The sequence below is a fragment of the Octodon degus genome, unplaced genomic scaffold, assembly GCF_000260255.1.
Source record: "Octodon degus isolate 3935 unplaced genomic scaffold, OctDeg1.0 scaffold00081, whole genome shotgun sequence".
Lineage (NCBI taxonomy): Eukaryota > Metazoa > Chordata > Mammalia > Rodentia > Octodontidae > Octodon > Octodon degus.
This window is the reverse complement of record NW_004524657.1, coordinates 3,246,330-3,262,592: the sequence shown is the minus strand read 5'-3', so window position 1 is coordinate 3,262,592 and position 16,263 is coordinate 3,246,330. Positions and strand designations below refer to the sequence as shown.

Sequence of the window (16,263 nt, the reverse complement as noted above, 5' to 3'; positions counted from 1 at the left end):
GCAAGAGAAAAGGAAGCACAAACGTTGACAAGAACAATCAAGAAAGAGCTAAGGTTGTGCTGCTTTCTAGTGAGTTATACAAAACTGCATCTCAAACACACCAGAAAGTCAAAACTAGACAAGGCCAGCTTGCTGAAATGAAAGCCTGCTGCTTCACAGATGATTCCTGGGCCTGAGGAACAGTTTCTTTCCCCCTTCACAGCAGGGCCCTCCCACTCCAGCCACGCTAACACAAGGCTTCCAGGCTACCAGCCCACGCCCTGCCACCTTCTGATACCTAGATTGTTCTGGGCAGGAAGAAACTCTAGGAAAGGGCTATTTTTCCATGAGAGGAGGAAGCTGTGATAAAGACCTGTGATGAAGATGGAGAGGAGCTTTGGAGGACATCCCCCGGAAAAAAACCTGGCAGGGGTGGACTCACCTCCACTGTCACCGAGCAAGCTTCCCATAGTAAATCACACTAGCCATCACCCTCGCTCCCTCCATAGGTGAGGGAGTCAAACCACCCAGGAACAAATAGGAAAGGTACCGATGGGGAAAGCTGCACAGATGGGCAGACAGGCGCAGGACCAAAACAGAGCGAGGACACCTGCAGAAGACACCCTGCAAAGCTCCAATGTTCCCTCCAATGTTAAGTGGGGGAAAAGAGACAGAAAGGGGAAAGCGGATGAGGTCCAATGAAAAGAACAACAAACTGCTGCATGAGGAAACAGGTTTGTTATAATCCCAGCACTGTGGGCCACCAAGGCAGTGCAAGGGAAAAGCTATCCAGGAGAAATTGCTCTTTTTAAAACTTTGTTCTTTCGAAGCTGCCTAGCTCTGTAACTGCTTTATGGCTTTGTCATTACTTTCTTGACCCTAGTAATCATAAGAACATAGGAGAATATGCAGGATGCCTGACCTGAGGGTACCACTGTACCAAGCTTCATGAGCTGGTGATCATTAATCTCCCCTTGTAACCAGTGATCTCACCCCGCCTGCTGATCAGAATGGCCAGGCTGCTGTCTTGCTTGCCTTTGCGCCTCCTATGCACCTCCTGTGTGCTCATCGTGTAAAGGTCTAGAGCACCAGAGATTGGGGCCCGATATTCTGGGAATGATTCCAACAGTGCCCATCAACATAAATAAGTCTGCCTCTAAATCCTGCATGGCATTTGGGTATTTCTGCTTGCTGCTGCAGCAAAAGGACCCCAAGTCAGAGCCCAGGCTGGGAAACTTTGGGACTTAGTAAGATTCTTTCTCAAAATAAATAAATAAATAAATAAATAAATAAATAAATAAAAATGGGACTGCACATGTAGCTCAATTCAAAGATCCTGGTTCAATCCCTGGTACCATAAAGAAGAAAAATAAACCAAAAAGAAAAGGACAACAATGTTTTTTGAGGGGAAGGAATAAGAAAAAACAGCAGTTTGCAGCAGAAGTACCCGAAGAACACTTGTGACAAAACAGCAGCAAGAAGCCTCCGACGGAAGCAGACAGCAACAGAAGTGGCCTGAGAATGGCAGGGAGAGCCGCAGCCTCTATGGACTCCTCCGTCCTGACCCCTGGGCAGGTGAAGGCAGGACTTCTGCCAGAGGAACAGGACTGCAGATGAGTGGCCAGGCACGAGTCACCCGGCCTGCAGAGGGGGAGGTGAATCCACTGTCCATGAGGCCAGAGCAAGAAAGTTCTGGCAAGGCCAGCCAGATAGCTCAGTGAACTAAAGCACCTGCTTAAGCACAGTGCAGGGACTGGGGTTCGATCCCTAGCAACACATGCCATGCCGGCCCCACCCCCAGGGCATGTGGAGACAGTGAATGAGACTGGGCGTGATGGCGCACGCCTGTAATCCCAGCCCTTGGGAGGCTGAAAACAGGACGATCACTACGAGTCTGATCTGTGTAGCGACATACTGTAGACCTTGTCCTAAATACATTAAAAAATAATAATAAAAGAAAGTTCTGGCAATGGAATCCCAGCTGCACAAGCGATAACCTCAAATCAAGAAGTTGGACGCTATCTCACCAATAAGCTTTTGCAATGCAAAGGGGACAACTGAGGACTGAAGTGTCAACCCACAGAATGGGAAGAATGACTGCCAGCTACAACTCAGGGAGAGAACTAGTATCTAGAACTTACAGTGAACTTCAAGAATCAGACTCACCCAAATAAAAGACCAAATTTTAAAAAAAAAGGCAACGGAAATGAACAGACACTTAGAAGAGCAAATGGCCACTAAGTACAAGAAAACATGTTCAACATTGTGGGGAATTAGAGAAATACAAATTAAAACGATGCCAAGATTCCACCTTACCCCGGGAAGAGCAGAAATCGTCAGGGAATCCCAATTACAAATGCAAGGGAGAATACGGGGAAAAGCCTCCTGCGCTTTCGCGGGGAATGGAGAGTAGTACAGCCACCATGGAAATCAGTAGGCAGATTCCGGAAAAAATAAAACTAGAAATTTCATTTGACCCAGTTGTTGTCTTTCTAGTCATCTTCCCAAAAGTGTTAACGTCACCATACACAAGGCACCCACATATTCATGTTTATAGCAGAATGATGCATAGCAGTTAAATCTTTGAAGTAGCCTCTATGTCCATCCGCAGATGCACAGAGAAAGAAAGTGTGGTATTCATACACAGTGGAGCGCTACTCCACCATAAAGAAGGATGAACAAGTCATTTGTAAGAAAATGGGTGCACCTTAGGACCGTAACATTAAGTGTAACAAGCCAGACACACAGCTTAAAGTGTCACTTGGGTTCTCTTATGTGAGAAAGTCAAAATATAATAGAAACAAGGAAATAGATCTTCTGTAAGTGAGAAGGGGATCTAGAGATGGAGGGCTGTAGTGAGGAGTGGAGAAGGAGAACAGAAAAACACATTAAACACATGTACTTACTTCCTACATGAAGTGTAAACATTAAGGACAGCAAATGTGCTAATAAATTAATCAATATGTGAATACTTGACAAAGCAGTGTGAAGGCAGTGTGCCTGCAGGCCTCTGCCCCCATGGCTCTGGCGGTGGAGGGTAGGGTCTGCCAGCAGAGGATCAAAGATCAACTGCCCAGGCCCAGGCTGGTGGGAAGAAGTGTCTATGCCAGGCCAGCACCCCAGCAAACGCTTTCCCTCTGGGTAGAAAGCAGCCCTGCCCACGCAGCTCCTTCCAGGGCCATGTGCCCAGGACACACCCTCCCGAAGCCTGGAAGCAGAGGGCAGGGCAGAAGCGACCAATCCACAGACACTCCCTGTGTCTGCAGGTGCTACGCAGGTGTTAGAGCCTGTGAGGAAAAGATTCAGGGGATGCAGTACAGCTGGCATTTGTGTACTTTAGAAGCTCACCATGTAAACCCACTGCCCTCTGCACCCAGAAAGGTCCTTCTCCAGACAACACACAAGAAACCAGGAGCCCCAGTCCTGCTGAGATCCACCAGCAGGAGCCCAGTGGCTCAGCACAGGAGACCCACAAGGACCTTCCCACCCCAGCGGAGCCCTGTGGTTCTTGGTCTGAGACAACCTCAGATTTTGCCACGCTTTGCTCAGTTTCCTCTGTGGAGTGAGGCCACATGAGCTGCAGCTCAGCTAGCGGGGTACAGCCATGAAGTCACTACCTGAGGCAGCTGGAACATGGGAGCACCTGGCCTGGTCCTGAGTGTCCAGCAGGAGTTCTCCTAGCAAGCCTGTGGTCCACGGGGAGGATTCCCTTCTGTTCCTGCTCTACGATTCTCAGAGAAGCTGAGAAGGCAGGAAGGCAGCTCTCAGGGTATGAACACCCCTGATTATGCTGAGCCAGTGACCTGCTCTTTGTTTCAAAGGACTGACTTTCATGGGATGAAGTCTAGCATGACCAGTCCCTCTTTCTCTCAACACAACAGAAAGGATTTGGGACAGCGGAGGTGGAGATGCAGGGGTGGTTTGCAATCCAGGAGCAGTCTCATGAACCAGTCAGGAAAAAGGAAGAGGGCTAGAGGCAGATGGACGAAATGTATTTGGTGCCAAGTATTTGTAAGTCTTGGTCTTAAAATATCTATACAAATTCAATCACAATGCCATTTACTTATTTTATTTTGGAAACTTAAGAAACTGTAGAGTACATTATTTAAGAATAAGTGAAAATTACCTGAGAATATGAGTCACCAGCAACATCTGAAGCACAAGGAATGGGTACGAGAAGCTTTCCCGGAGAGGTGGCGTCCACATCACACGGGTGCACTGGAAAGAGAACATTCAGACCATGTGACATGCTTGCTAAATTCGTGTTAGGACACCCAAGGGAAGGCTTCCACTTACACATGCAAGGAGAAGCTCTCCTCACACGTAATGTAAATGGTGCATTATGAAACCAGGCTTTCCACAAGGAGGGAAGCTGGGAAGTGCGAAGCAGTGCTGAGGTACACACGCTTGAGAGTGCGCATCGTGGGCGCACTCCGCCCTCCTTGTCTGCCCTCACAGCACTCACTGGCGGCTTGGCAGACCGCTAGCTGGGTTAATGTGAGCAGGGCGAGGGCAGCTGTCTCTCTGGCATAGCGAGTCACTTCTTTGGAGACTTACACCCCGTAGTGAGCTTGCTGGGAGGAAGGTTGAGCACTGCTCACAACGATCTACGATGTATTTCAAAAGATCTAGGAGTGCACAGAATTCTCAGCACACAGAAATTCTGTATGTTCCAGGAAATGGGTTATCCAGACTGTGGTCATTAAATAGCATTTCTTCTAGTAGGATCTAGGATTCCTCGGGCAACAGCTAATTCTATCTATATCTGGGCAAAGGAAGTACAAGGCAACCCTGGAATGCTCTGTGTTCTATAGAAAATGTTCCAGAGCTAAAGGAAAATACATATATAAAACAACAAACAAACAAGGCATTCACCAACAGAAGATTTGAGGAACACAAAGGACACAGTGACACACAGAGAGATGGATCACAGCCCTGCTGAGGAACTGAGAGACTCAAGATATTTAGAGTGCCAGTTTTCCCTAAATTGACTTAGAGCTTCAAAGCCATCAAAATTAAAATTGTTTACAAGGGGCCAGGGAGATGGCTAGGGGCTGGGGAGATGGCTCAGTGGAATAAGATCTTCCCGGGGAGGTGCAAGGGTTTGAGTTCAATCCCAAGTTCTGCCAAAATAAATAAATAAATAAATAAATAAAATTGTTTACAAGTTGTGTATAAGTTAAGAAAGCAAGCAACCATAACAGGTTGATCCTAAAATTTACATGGAAACACGAAAGACCAGAATAGCCATGGCAACAGCTGGAGATTTTGCTTTCTACTACCAGAGAGCAAACTCACAAAGTCACAATATTTAACATAGCATGATGCTGCCTTAGAGATTAAAAAAAAAAAAAAAAAAAAAAAAGACTAATTTACTAGGATGGAAAAGCTAGAAAAACTTAGAACTCATTTTTTAATTAATTAATCTTTTTATTTATATATGTTTGGTACCGGGCCTCACTACTCAGCCTGGACTCATAATGATCCTCCTGTTTTCAGCCTCCTCAGCAGTGGGATTACAGCTGTGCACCACCACACCCGAATTCAGTCTCAGGCTCAGCATGCCTGGGGGACTGGGGTGGGGTGGGGCATGTGGTGCTGGGGATTGAACTGTGGTCTCTGTGCTTGTCTAAGCAGGTGTTTAATCTGCTGAACTATCTCACCAGCCCAGAATCTCTTTAAAATAAAAAAAAGAAATATAGTATCTGAGACCAAAAACAGGGGTGAATGCTTAAATTAAAAAAAAATCATTATAATAAAAGGCACATTGCCATGAATCCACTTCAGTGTACTCTCCCTTGCTCATCCTAGCATTCTTGCCACACCCTGACATAGTCCTAGAAATCCTCTTTCCCGAGGGTCTTTACTTGTGTTCCCTTGATATCATGCATCCATCCAAACTGTCTCCCCTTTCATGGTCCTCTCCACTTTAGGGAGAGAGGCAGAAGTCACAAGAGACCAGATCTAGGACCGCAGTGGGTAAGAACACAGCATCATGCTTTTCCCAGCCTGTCTTTCCACAGATGGCACTCAGCAGCAGCATTCACTGTGTCACTGTAGGTTTTATAGGAACGATGTCACACTTCCTCTAAAACCACTCATGAAAAGGACTTCACAACTGCTTCAGAAGTGGCAAGAATGATGGGATGAGTGTGTTTCAAGTGTGTGTGCTGGAGGGGGGAGATTTTGAGGGGCACTCATGCTGAAGTGTCTTTTACTGCAATTTTTTTTAAATTTAAACACACACTGCATTTCTAGATCAGCCCTTGTTGTCATCTTTCTAGGTGACAAAATAGCACCATGGCTTGATGGGGAAAGTGTTACTTTTGACAATGGAACTAAGTTAACTGGGCACCCAGAGAGGGAATATCCAAATCCAATGAGCAACATACAAAGTTCTCCCCAGTAGCACCCATCAAGGAACCGCAAACCCAAACTACAAAACTGCAGGTCCTAGTTTGCTCATCAGAATTACTAAAACTAAGAGGATGGCCAGCAACAAGTGCTGGTAGGAATGTGGAAGAAACTGGACTTCCAGGCACTGCTAGTGAGACCGAGAGGTGGCAACAAGCACTCTGGAAAACTACAAATGCTGTAGAAACACATCAAGGGAGAGAAGCTAGGTATCAGAAAGTACGGCTCCATTTATATGAAACCCCAAAGCAGGCAAAATGCATCCACAGTGACAGAGACCTGAAAAGTAGCACTCTTGTAAGATGAGGAGGGTGCAGATGGGTAGGGGACAAGAGACCCTGCCAAGGGTTAACACAGTTGGTATCTTCATGATATTTCTAGCAGCACAGTTCACGTATCTAAATCTCAGAAGTGGTCCACATGTCCATCAACAGATGAACAGATCAAGAAAATGTGTTATTTATACAAGATGGAGCACTATTACTGTGTCATTGAGAAGGATAAACTTGAGTCAGAGAATGTTAAATACCACCTAACTTTTCTTATGTGAGAAATCCAAAGTATAAATAATTTTTAAAAGACAAAATAAAATATATGTAATAGAAAACAGAAAAAGATCTTTTGCAAATGGGAAGGGGCTCCAGAGATGAAGGGAAGAAGGGAGGGGAGAGCTGAAGGAAAAGGGAGTAAAAAGAATTACAAATAAAACCATAGAAACACCTACAAACCTCCTGGGATGAATGTAAACATGATATACTACAAACATGTACTGACAGGGGTTTTTTGTCTTTTTTTTAAATTTTTTTATTTTTTTAAAGATACTACAGTGAAGGTGGCCAGAGGCTGGGCAGGGGGTGTAGTCATGGTTCTTTTTTTTCTTTTCTTTTTTTTTTTTTTTTGGTGGGACCAGGAATTGAACTCAGACCCTTACACTTGCCGGGAAGCACTTATTCTACTGAGCCATCTCCCCAGCCAGTTGTGGTTTTAAGAGGCTGGAGTTTCCTTCCTTCAGGAGGAAGAGTTCTGGAGGTGGGCGGTGGTGACGGCTGCACACCATTACAAATGGATTTAGCAGCACATAACTGTGCGCTTAAAACTAGCTGTGATGCTTAAATCTAACATTATTTTTGCAATAAAACTTTTGGAAAAAACAATGCTGCAGTCAGTCTCTTGACTGACTGTGGACACATGTGAACTCTGCTGAGCTGGACAGTTAACAGATACAAATCTTAATGTATGAAAATTATGCAGCATCTTAAAGGAGGGGTCCTACTGGGCAAATCTGTAAACATCGTGAGGAATTATGATGTCAATGGATTATGAAAAACACAAATGGAATCCATGTATGCATAGTAACAGTATAAGAAAAGGGCAAGGGAGGATCTGTCTTTATAAAAACAGCCATTATTAAGTGGAGGTAAAAGTGAAAGAACGAAGGCGCTACACGTGTGATGGCCAGTGTGACCACTGGCTCATGCGAGGGCTGCCTGTGGGCGCCTCAGACACATGATGAAGTGTTTCTAGGGAACAGGACACTCCAGAGTACCGATGCACAGCCACTCGTCCATGTCAAAGGAAAAACATCTTTACAGTTGCTAAATCTGCATCCACCAAATTGAACAAATGCAGTAAAGTCAATAATGGAGAAAATGGTCTCCCACTCCCCAGAGGAGCTACACTGCCTGTGTTGCATTCTTCACAAGAAATGCCCAGTCTGAATGCCCCCAAAGAAAACAGGAGGCAGAGGAGCTGTCTTAGATAAACTGTCCTGCAGATAAAGTGACACACAGCTCCTTGCAGTGAGTAGGATTCAGGATCCCAAACAAAAGCATAAAAGTATGTATTGATATAGCAGGAGCAATCTGAATGTGGACTCTCTTAAGCCCCCACTGTGGCTGGTGGCCCGTGCTCGTAATCCCAGCACTTGAGAAGCTGAGGCAGAAAGATTGCTATGAGCTTAAGAATAGGCTGGGCTACACAGTGAGTTCAAAGCTAGTCTGAACTACAATACAAGATCCTGTCTCAAAAAAACCACAATAAAAACAAATAAACAAAGGTACTACTGTACAATTATCAGTGTCAAATTTCTTGAGTATGACAAGTCTATGGGGATCATGGAAGCATGTCCTTTCTTTAGGAAATTTGTATGAAGGCATTAGGTGTGACATGTCATAGTCTGTGCCTCATCTTCAATGGGCCAGAAAAGTGCCTGTGAATATAGCTATGTGTATATTCTATACAGAGAGGAGGAAATGCGGCAAGATATTAAACTAGTAAATGAAAGCAAATAAAAAACTTCTTGTCTTTCTGTTGTTCTTTTTGGTACCAAAATCAAGCTCTGGACTTCATGCTTGATAGGCAGGCATTATACCACTGAGTTAAATCACCAGCTCTAAACTTTTCTGTAGGTTCACAATTTCTCAAACTAAAAAGTTGGAAGGAAAAAACAGCCACAGAAATCAGCACTCTCCTTGGGCTGCGCTTTTAGTTTGAGATTCACAGCAGAACTGACACAGCTCAAATGCGTGCCATCTGCTGGCTCTGTCTTCACACCTGGGACACGCAGCCAACTGAGATGTGAATCTATTAAGGAGAGAAAGGTCTAGCTGGAATCAATAGAAAAAGAGATTTCCTAAAGACTTGAAGTCAGCCGGAAGTCAGCAGAGCTGGGGCAGCAGGGAAAGAAGGAAGCAGATCTTGGGGTCTCCTACAGTGCTCACATTCCTGGGCCTGCTGGACTGTCATCTAGAGATGAGTGGGGATGACCTCGAAAGCTCAAAAGGAATCTGATATAGGAGATAGGGGATGGTAGAGCTGGCTGGAACAATGACCGTGCCTGTCAATTTAGGACAGTGCCAGAATCCCCTGAATAGAACTTCTCTCAAGTTTCCATGCGGTGTAGATGGCACAAAGGAAGACAGATGCTATGGAAGCTTGCTGTCATGACTTCTCAGCCACAGTGAGTACTTTTTGCTTTTACCTTCTTTTTCTCTTTTTTTGCACAAGTTTACTCTGCAGACCTCATTTCTCACTTACCTCCTCACCCTTCACTTTTAAAATGAACTTCCTGGCACTGTTTCTGGCTTGCTTTGTCCAATTCTTTGCTCAAGGCAAGAAGGACCAGGAATACTTTTGACTGGCAAGTCATTTCGAAAGGAACTACTCCATAGCAAATCTACACCCAAGCCAAATACTGATAACATCACTGGGATCACCCCGAGCTGATCAGTGTAATGCTGGAGACTTAGCCAAGTGACCCCCATTGAAACTTCAAGTAAAGTGACATGAATTCTAACAGTGAGCCTGCCTTGTTCAGCAGGACTCACATAGGAATCCAGACCCTTATTCTCAACGACATGGGAAAAGATGTTTGGGCAGTTGGGACCTAGTTTAGTTTTCATTCCTTGTACAAAACGTCTTACACAAAATAAAAACCTATAAAATAGCATGAGAATATGATCCATAATCAGGAGAAAAGTTATACCCACAAATAATGTAGATGCTGGCATTAGAGGATAATGTATGAACCAACTATAATAATTAGGTAGAACAATGTATAGAACAGTATGGATAGGATGGATGGACAGATGGAAAAATATCAACAAAGAAATGGAAGTCCTAAGAGGGAAAGTTGAAAAGGAAATACAGAAAGAAAGCTGTCATCAAACGGTGATGATGACAGACCAAACACAGCGAGGGCTGGGCCATGGAAAAGGGACACTGTCTAAAGCAGTCACAGGCAGAAAAAAAGCACGAAAAACAGTCAATACAAAAAAAAGGTAAAAGTGATTGTTTACTTTACTAGCATGCCCAAAGGTGATGAGAAAGGGGAAAACCAGATAGATGAAGAGAAAATGCAGACTAATGATTTCCCACAATCGACTGTAGCTGTCCCACAGAAGAGCAGGGCTCACTGAACCTTGAGCACGCTCCATACGGAGGAGGCCACCTTGGGTGCATCATCATCACACCAGCAAAACCAGTGGTCACCAGAAGACCTTCACCCTCCTTAGAGAAGACCCACAAGCCACAACAGGGAGACGTGTGAGCTACCACAGGGAGACCTGTGAGCCACCACAGAGAAGACCTATGAGCCAACACAGGGAGACCTGTGAGCCACGACAGAGAAGACCTGCCAGCCGCCATAGGGAGACCTGTGAGCCACCACAGAGAAGACGTGCCAGCCGTCACAGGGAGACCTGCGAGCCACCACAGAGAAGACCTGTGAGCCACCACAGGGAGACATACAAGCCTCCACAGAGACCTGTGAGCCTCCACAGAGGCCTGTGAGCCTCCACAGAGACGTGTGAGCCTCATAAAATATTCTATACATTAGGTAATATTTTTAAGGATCAGAAAAAAAATAAAGTCTAAAAAAAAACCCCACACAATCTGAAAGCTAAAAACACATCTAAAATTATAAATTTCCAATTACTTATTTTCTCACTCATACTCTGCTTAAAATACGCTCTATAGTGTATGCTCTAAACTTTAATACACATCTTTACACAAAAAGATCACTTGTTTAGCCTAAGTTCACTCAGGAACTCAGTGAAACCCCATCTCAAAACACAAAACAAGGGCCAGGGATGTAGCTCAGTGCAAAGACTTTGGGTTCAATTCCCCAAATCAGACTTCTTAAACAATTATATTACCCCTAAAAATGAGATTCATAGTTTTAAAATTATATAAATGTGATCATTTACTTTGCTATTTCAGGAAAACAAAAATTCTAATTCTAATTCTATTTAGTTTACCTAAGAAAGCAATTTTTAACGTTCTTTAAAAGACCAACTAGCTGAAAAATAAAAAAAGAAAATCTGTCAGACTGAAAAATCAACTGAAGAGTCTGAATTCCTTTGATAAAAACCAAAAAGACTTTGTGCGAAGTGATGCTTGTGCCACAGGAGTAGCAAAATTCTAAGAAAAACTTAAGATCAGAACTAACCACTGCAGTGTCCACTGAGGGCACACAACGGGGCTTTGTGCTTCTCAAACAGTGGTCTTTCTGACGATCTCTTGGCTCCAAAACATTCGAGGGGCCTTTCCTCCGGCATCTTACTGTTAGCACACAATGCCCCTTTCTCCCATTATTCAGCCCTTATTTCTTAAGTGCAGCTCACAGCAACCGCGCTTCACAGTGCCCCACAGTCCACACCGCCCCACAGGCAGCAGAAACCACAGCATCCCAACTCGCACCACACCAACCACCTCATATTGCTTTGCTCTAACCCATAAGGCCACATATTTCTGTGACTCGAAATACTGTGTTCCACATAAATATCCATAGTGACTTAATTATTTTTAAAAATTCAAGAGCATTGCCTACCTATGATCTCTTCTCCTCAAGAGCGATAGAATACACACATATGCAAATATTGCAGTCAGTGGGAATAAATGTGAGAAAGGATGAATTCATAAAATGTATCTCTGTGACTCTCCTGTGACACTTTCAAAGTCAACGCTGAGGCACGCAGAGGCACACACTGAAGCACACAGCTCCGGCTGGACAGCTGCTGAGTGGCAGTCAGGCTCTGAACCCAGCAGCCTGGATCCAAGTTCATGAACCTCGTAACACCATTTTCTTTAGAAAGCCTTGAAACATTTATAAATGTCCTCTGTAGGATACTTAAAGGTGTTATCTGTGGCTGAGTGTGGTATGTGCATGTAATCTCAGCATGCTGGGAGGCTGAGGCAGGAGGACTGCAAGTTCAAGCCCAGCCTGGGCAACTCAGGAACTCAGTGAAACCCCATCTCAAAACACAAAACAAGGGCCAGGGATGTAGCTCAGTGCAAAGACCTTGGGTTCAATTCCCCAAATCAGACTTCTTAAACAATTATATTACCCCTAAAAATGAGATTCATAGTTTTAAAATTATATAAAGCTTCACTGCAGATCCACTACTTCTTGAAACCCATCAACTGTATCACACAAGAGAGAAAATGGTCTTGAAATGGCCATGGAAAGTTAAGTGAAAATAAATGCTAACATATAAATACAGATCAAAATAATGGACATTTAAAAAATGCTAGTACAGATACAATCTAAAAGGAGTTAAACACGAAATCTGCATTTCCAGGAACGACTCTGAAGCTATTTCGAGCACCTACCTCTCCATGATTGAAAAAGAAGCAGGACACTGTCACAAGGCCTCCCAGCCGGCTGCCACTGGAAAGAGAGGACAAGAGAAAGGGACTCAAGAGCAGAACGAGATGTCCAGGTCGCTTCCAACAGAACCATGAAGTAACTCGGTGCGGCTGCATGCCGATTTCCCCTGGGCCTGTTTACAAAATAGTTTATTTCCTCCAAGGTATCATTAGCCAGAAAATCACTTTATCTTTAAAACAGTTGCGTGCCATCTTCAAAATATGCACCCTCAGAACAGCAAATGAACAGAAAGGGGATGGAGAAATCCTTCCGCTGCCCCGCTAGGCATGCAACCTGCCACTCTTTTCTTCAGGCATGCACTACAGACTTGTGTCTCCACTATTTCTCTTGCACTATTTTCCTTAAGACACAGAACATGTGGAGAAAGCACGGAAAAGTGTACAAGAGGGTTCAAAGGTGGTCACAGCATGGGACGAGCCAACCTCCTCCCCACGCTTACCAGTGTGCACAGCACCTCAGCACACTAATTTACTGCTTCGCACGCCAGACTGTAAGCCAGTTTTCCTCAGAGTACATTAGGGAAGCACTGACATACACATAAGCTTTCATCTTTTCTCTGCTTTCAGAAAAGTGGCCTAGCACATAAATAGCAAAGGATGACAATCAGCCTTCTAAATGTTGCTTAAAAACCAAACAGGTGGAGCTGGTGGGTCCAGCAAGAACTCCTCTACCTGCTCAGGGAGGAGGGAACACCTTCCCGCCCTGGCTCCAGGGGAGAGGGTAGAGACTGTGTCTGTGTTAGCTACAACTTCACTTTCCTTTCATTCCTCAAAGTCTCTCCTCTGTCGAGTGCACACTGCAGGGCATCTACGCCAGGACCCTGCCCATCATCTGCCTGCATGTCCCTGACACAGTGAGGTCTGACAAGGGTCAAAGGCCCCGTCCGCTCAGGGGTCACAGGCCTAAGGACTTGCTCTTTGGGACACAAGAAATGGCAGGGAGGGGCTGCACTGTGAGCACATCCCCACAAAGACAGGGGCCTGTGAGCCTTAACAAGGCAGGAAGAGGAGGAGCAGAAGGAGGAGCAGGAGGAGCAGGAGGAGGAACAGGAGGAGGAGGAGGAGGAACAGGAGGAGGAGGAGCAGGAGGAGGAGGAGAACAGTGTGAGCTTCATGGTTTCTACTTCCATGTGGAGCACCCTCAGCTATTTGCTGCAGAACCGGCAGGAACAGCAAGAGAGGTCTGAAGACTGAAATACCACGTGCCCGTAAGGACAGAGGGGACAAGGGGAACCACAGGTTCATGAGCCGTCTTTAAGGGGGTGGGTGAAGTGAGACCACTAACACGCAGGGTCTCTAACTGTAAGACTGTGTGATTTCTTTCCACTGGCTGTCACTGGATGGGCACAAGCAAAACAGAACAGCCACAGAAACTGGATTTGGGCTGGGAAGTAGCCAGAACGATAGGCTGCCGACAGGAGACAGGAAGTTGGACAGGCGGAGGCACAAAGGGCAGGGTCCTCGCAGGAGGCATCCCAAGCATCTTCAGTAGAAGAAAGAGTGAGGGGCCCAGGTAACCACGGGGCTCTCCCACTTTTCCTCTGAAAATTACAGTGCACCAGCACTGGCAAAAAGACAGACACTTATTTTACAGAAGGGAACAGACATGAGAAGGGTTAAGACAGAGTTCAATGGTTTTCAATAACAATACATTTTAAAAGTCTGACCTTTTTCTAACAAGACAAAAAAGTATAGTATTTCTTATTAAAAATAAGTGACGCTGACCTCCTCCTGCCCTCCATCCCTGTCACCTGCATCCATCTTTGAGCTTCTGGGTGCATCCCCACAGCTCCCCTACGGCCACACAGAACCACTTCTAAGGTGAGCACACTCCATGCATTCCCATGAAACCTGCTCTTTTTCTAGTTAATCATGAAGGTCTTCCCTAATCAATACATGCAACCTAAGATATTCTTTTTATAGACATGGTGTGCTTGCACTCTCCAAGGACAGAGGCGAGGAGAAGCCGGGGTCCCTGCATCACACAGGAAGCTACCCACCATGGCCTGGCTGACACAGCAGCCTGGTGCTTAGAAAGCGCGTCCCGTCCCTCGCATGGACACAGACTTCCTTTTCACTGCTGTCTGGACAGGCTTCCGGTCTGTTCGTCTGAGAACATCACTTCAGAGCTCCACTTGGTTCTGCTCCACAGACTTCCCTTCTGTGAATGACCTGTTTGTGGCCTCCTTGTGCTTCCCTACTGCATTACTGGCTTCCCCACTTATAGCCTGGGAGTAACAGATCCTTAGCTATCATACACTTTGATGAAGTATTATGATATAATTGATAATTTATGCCAGGAAGAGTATTTTTTAACTTTATGAAGTATGTCAATATTTTTCTTTGTGCCTTCTTCCAATTCCTGCCAGGTCTGTGAGGTCTTCCCCATCTCAAAATCACACTGCCTCCTAAGATTTCTAGCATTGTGGCATTTTTCACTTAGATCTTTCATCTGCAGAACCCTAATTTTTTCTCTTTGAAACAGCCAATTATGCTAACATCCTATCAAGTAAACATCCCTGCTCCCAGTGAAATGAAATTCAGCCTGTAATATATATTATTTTCTTACAGTGTTAGAATTTGTTCTATTATGGTTGGCCTCATTCTGTATTTTTTATATCATACATCATTCATATTACTATAGTAGGATGGCAATTTTAACACCTGATAAAGAACAATCCCCACACCCACCTACTCTAAGTTTTAAAAGAATGTTTAGGCAATTCTTAGCAACTTTCATACATAGCACCTTAACTAGTCACCTCTTCAAACTGTTAAGTTTCTGATCAGAATGGCATAAATTGAGAAGGATCTCATTTACAGAAGAGTGATTTGCCTGTTCAGTTGTACACTACCCCTTTCTTCATTTACGCAAGTGTATTGTGTTTTGTTTTGTTGTGCCTTGGTAGCAGGGATCAAACTCAGAACCCTGTGCTTGCCAGGCTAAAACTGTATTTCTTAAATAAAAAATATAAACAAGAAATAGAGTAGTCAAATACCTAAAGTTAAACCTTCTAGACATAGAGAGAAAAGGATAAAATCTGATCATGGTGGAGTATTTCAGCACTTTCAGAATTTGGCAGGGTATGTAAACTAAAGAGAATAAATCAAGGATTTGAAGGAGATAAATACACAGTACTTCGCACAGAAAAGAGATGTATTCCTTTAAATGTCTCAAGAGCAACTAAAAAGACATCTCAACCTCTGACTATGTCCCAAAACAATGTACAACACAAGAAAGATGAAAAAAAAAAAAAAAAAAAAAAAACATTCTGAGAATGTAATACTAAAGAAAGAGTGAGGAGGGCCAAGGATAAAAGCCTTCCTACCAAGCCTCGGGCCAAGGCTAGCACAGGCCAGCTCCACCTCCTCAGCCGCACAGAACCTTTTCTGGGACAGAACCACTGGGACCCACCCTCCCACAGGTCACCAAACACAGACGCTGCTCGGGTCCCTTTAAGGAACCTACACTGACTGGGTGTCACCTCACTAGTGGGGGGGGTTATTTTCTGGCACCTTTTACACCCCACAACTTAAGAAAGGAAGAAGTTTTCTGTTTTATAAGGACAATTCTGAGAGATCACTACCACGTAGTGAATAAACTTTCAATAAATCAAAATTAGTGTCCCTGACACTGAACTCTCTCCCATCCTGAGCCTGGACCACCTCATCAGACATTTTTTTTTTAATTTTTTTTTTTTT

The 16,263-nt window shown here is 44.5% G+C and overlaps 1 protein-coding gene across 1 annotated transcript in view; it reads right to left on the bottom strand.

The window, feature by feature from the left end:
• The window catches only part of LOC101590493 (dpy-19 like C-mannosyltransferase 1), a 104,244-nt gene that overhangs the window by 40,197 nt on the left and 47,784 nt on the right, over positions 1–16,263 (bottom strand). The window contains exons 8-9 of the mRNA XM_023721293.1: positions 12,505–12,562; positions 4,106–4,197 (exon numbers count right to left, since the gene is read on the bottom strand). Coding sequence (XP_023577061.1) covers positions 4,106–4,197; positions 12,505–12,562 — 150 coding nt within the window. The remainder of the gene's footprint in view (positions 1–4,105; positions 4,198–12,504; positions 12,563–16,263) is intronic.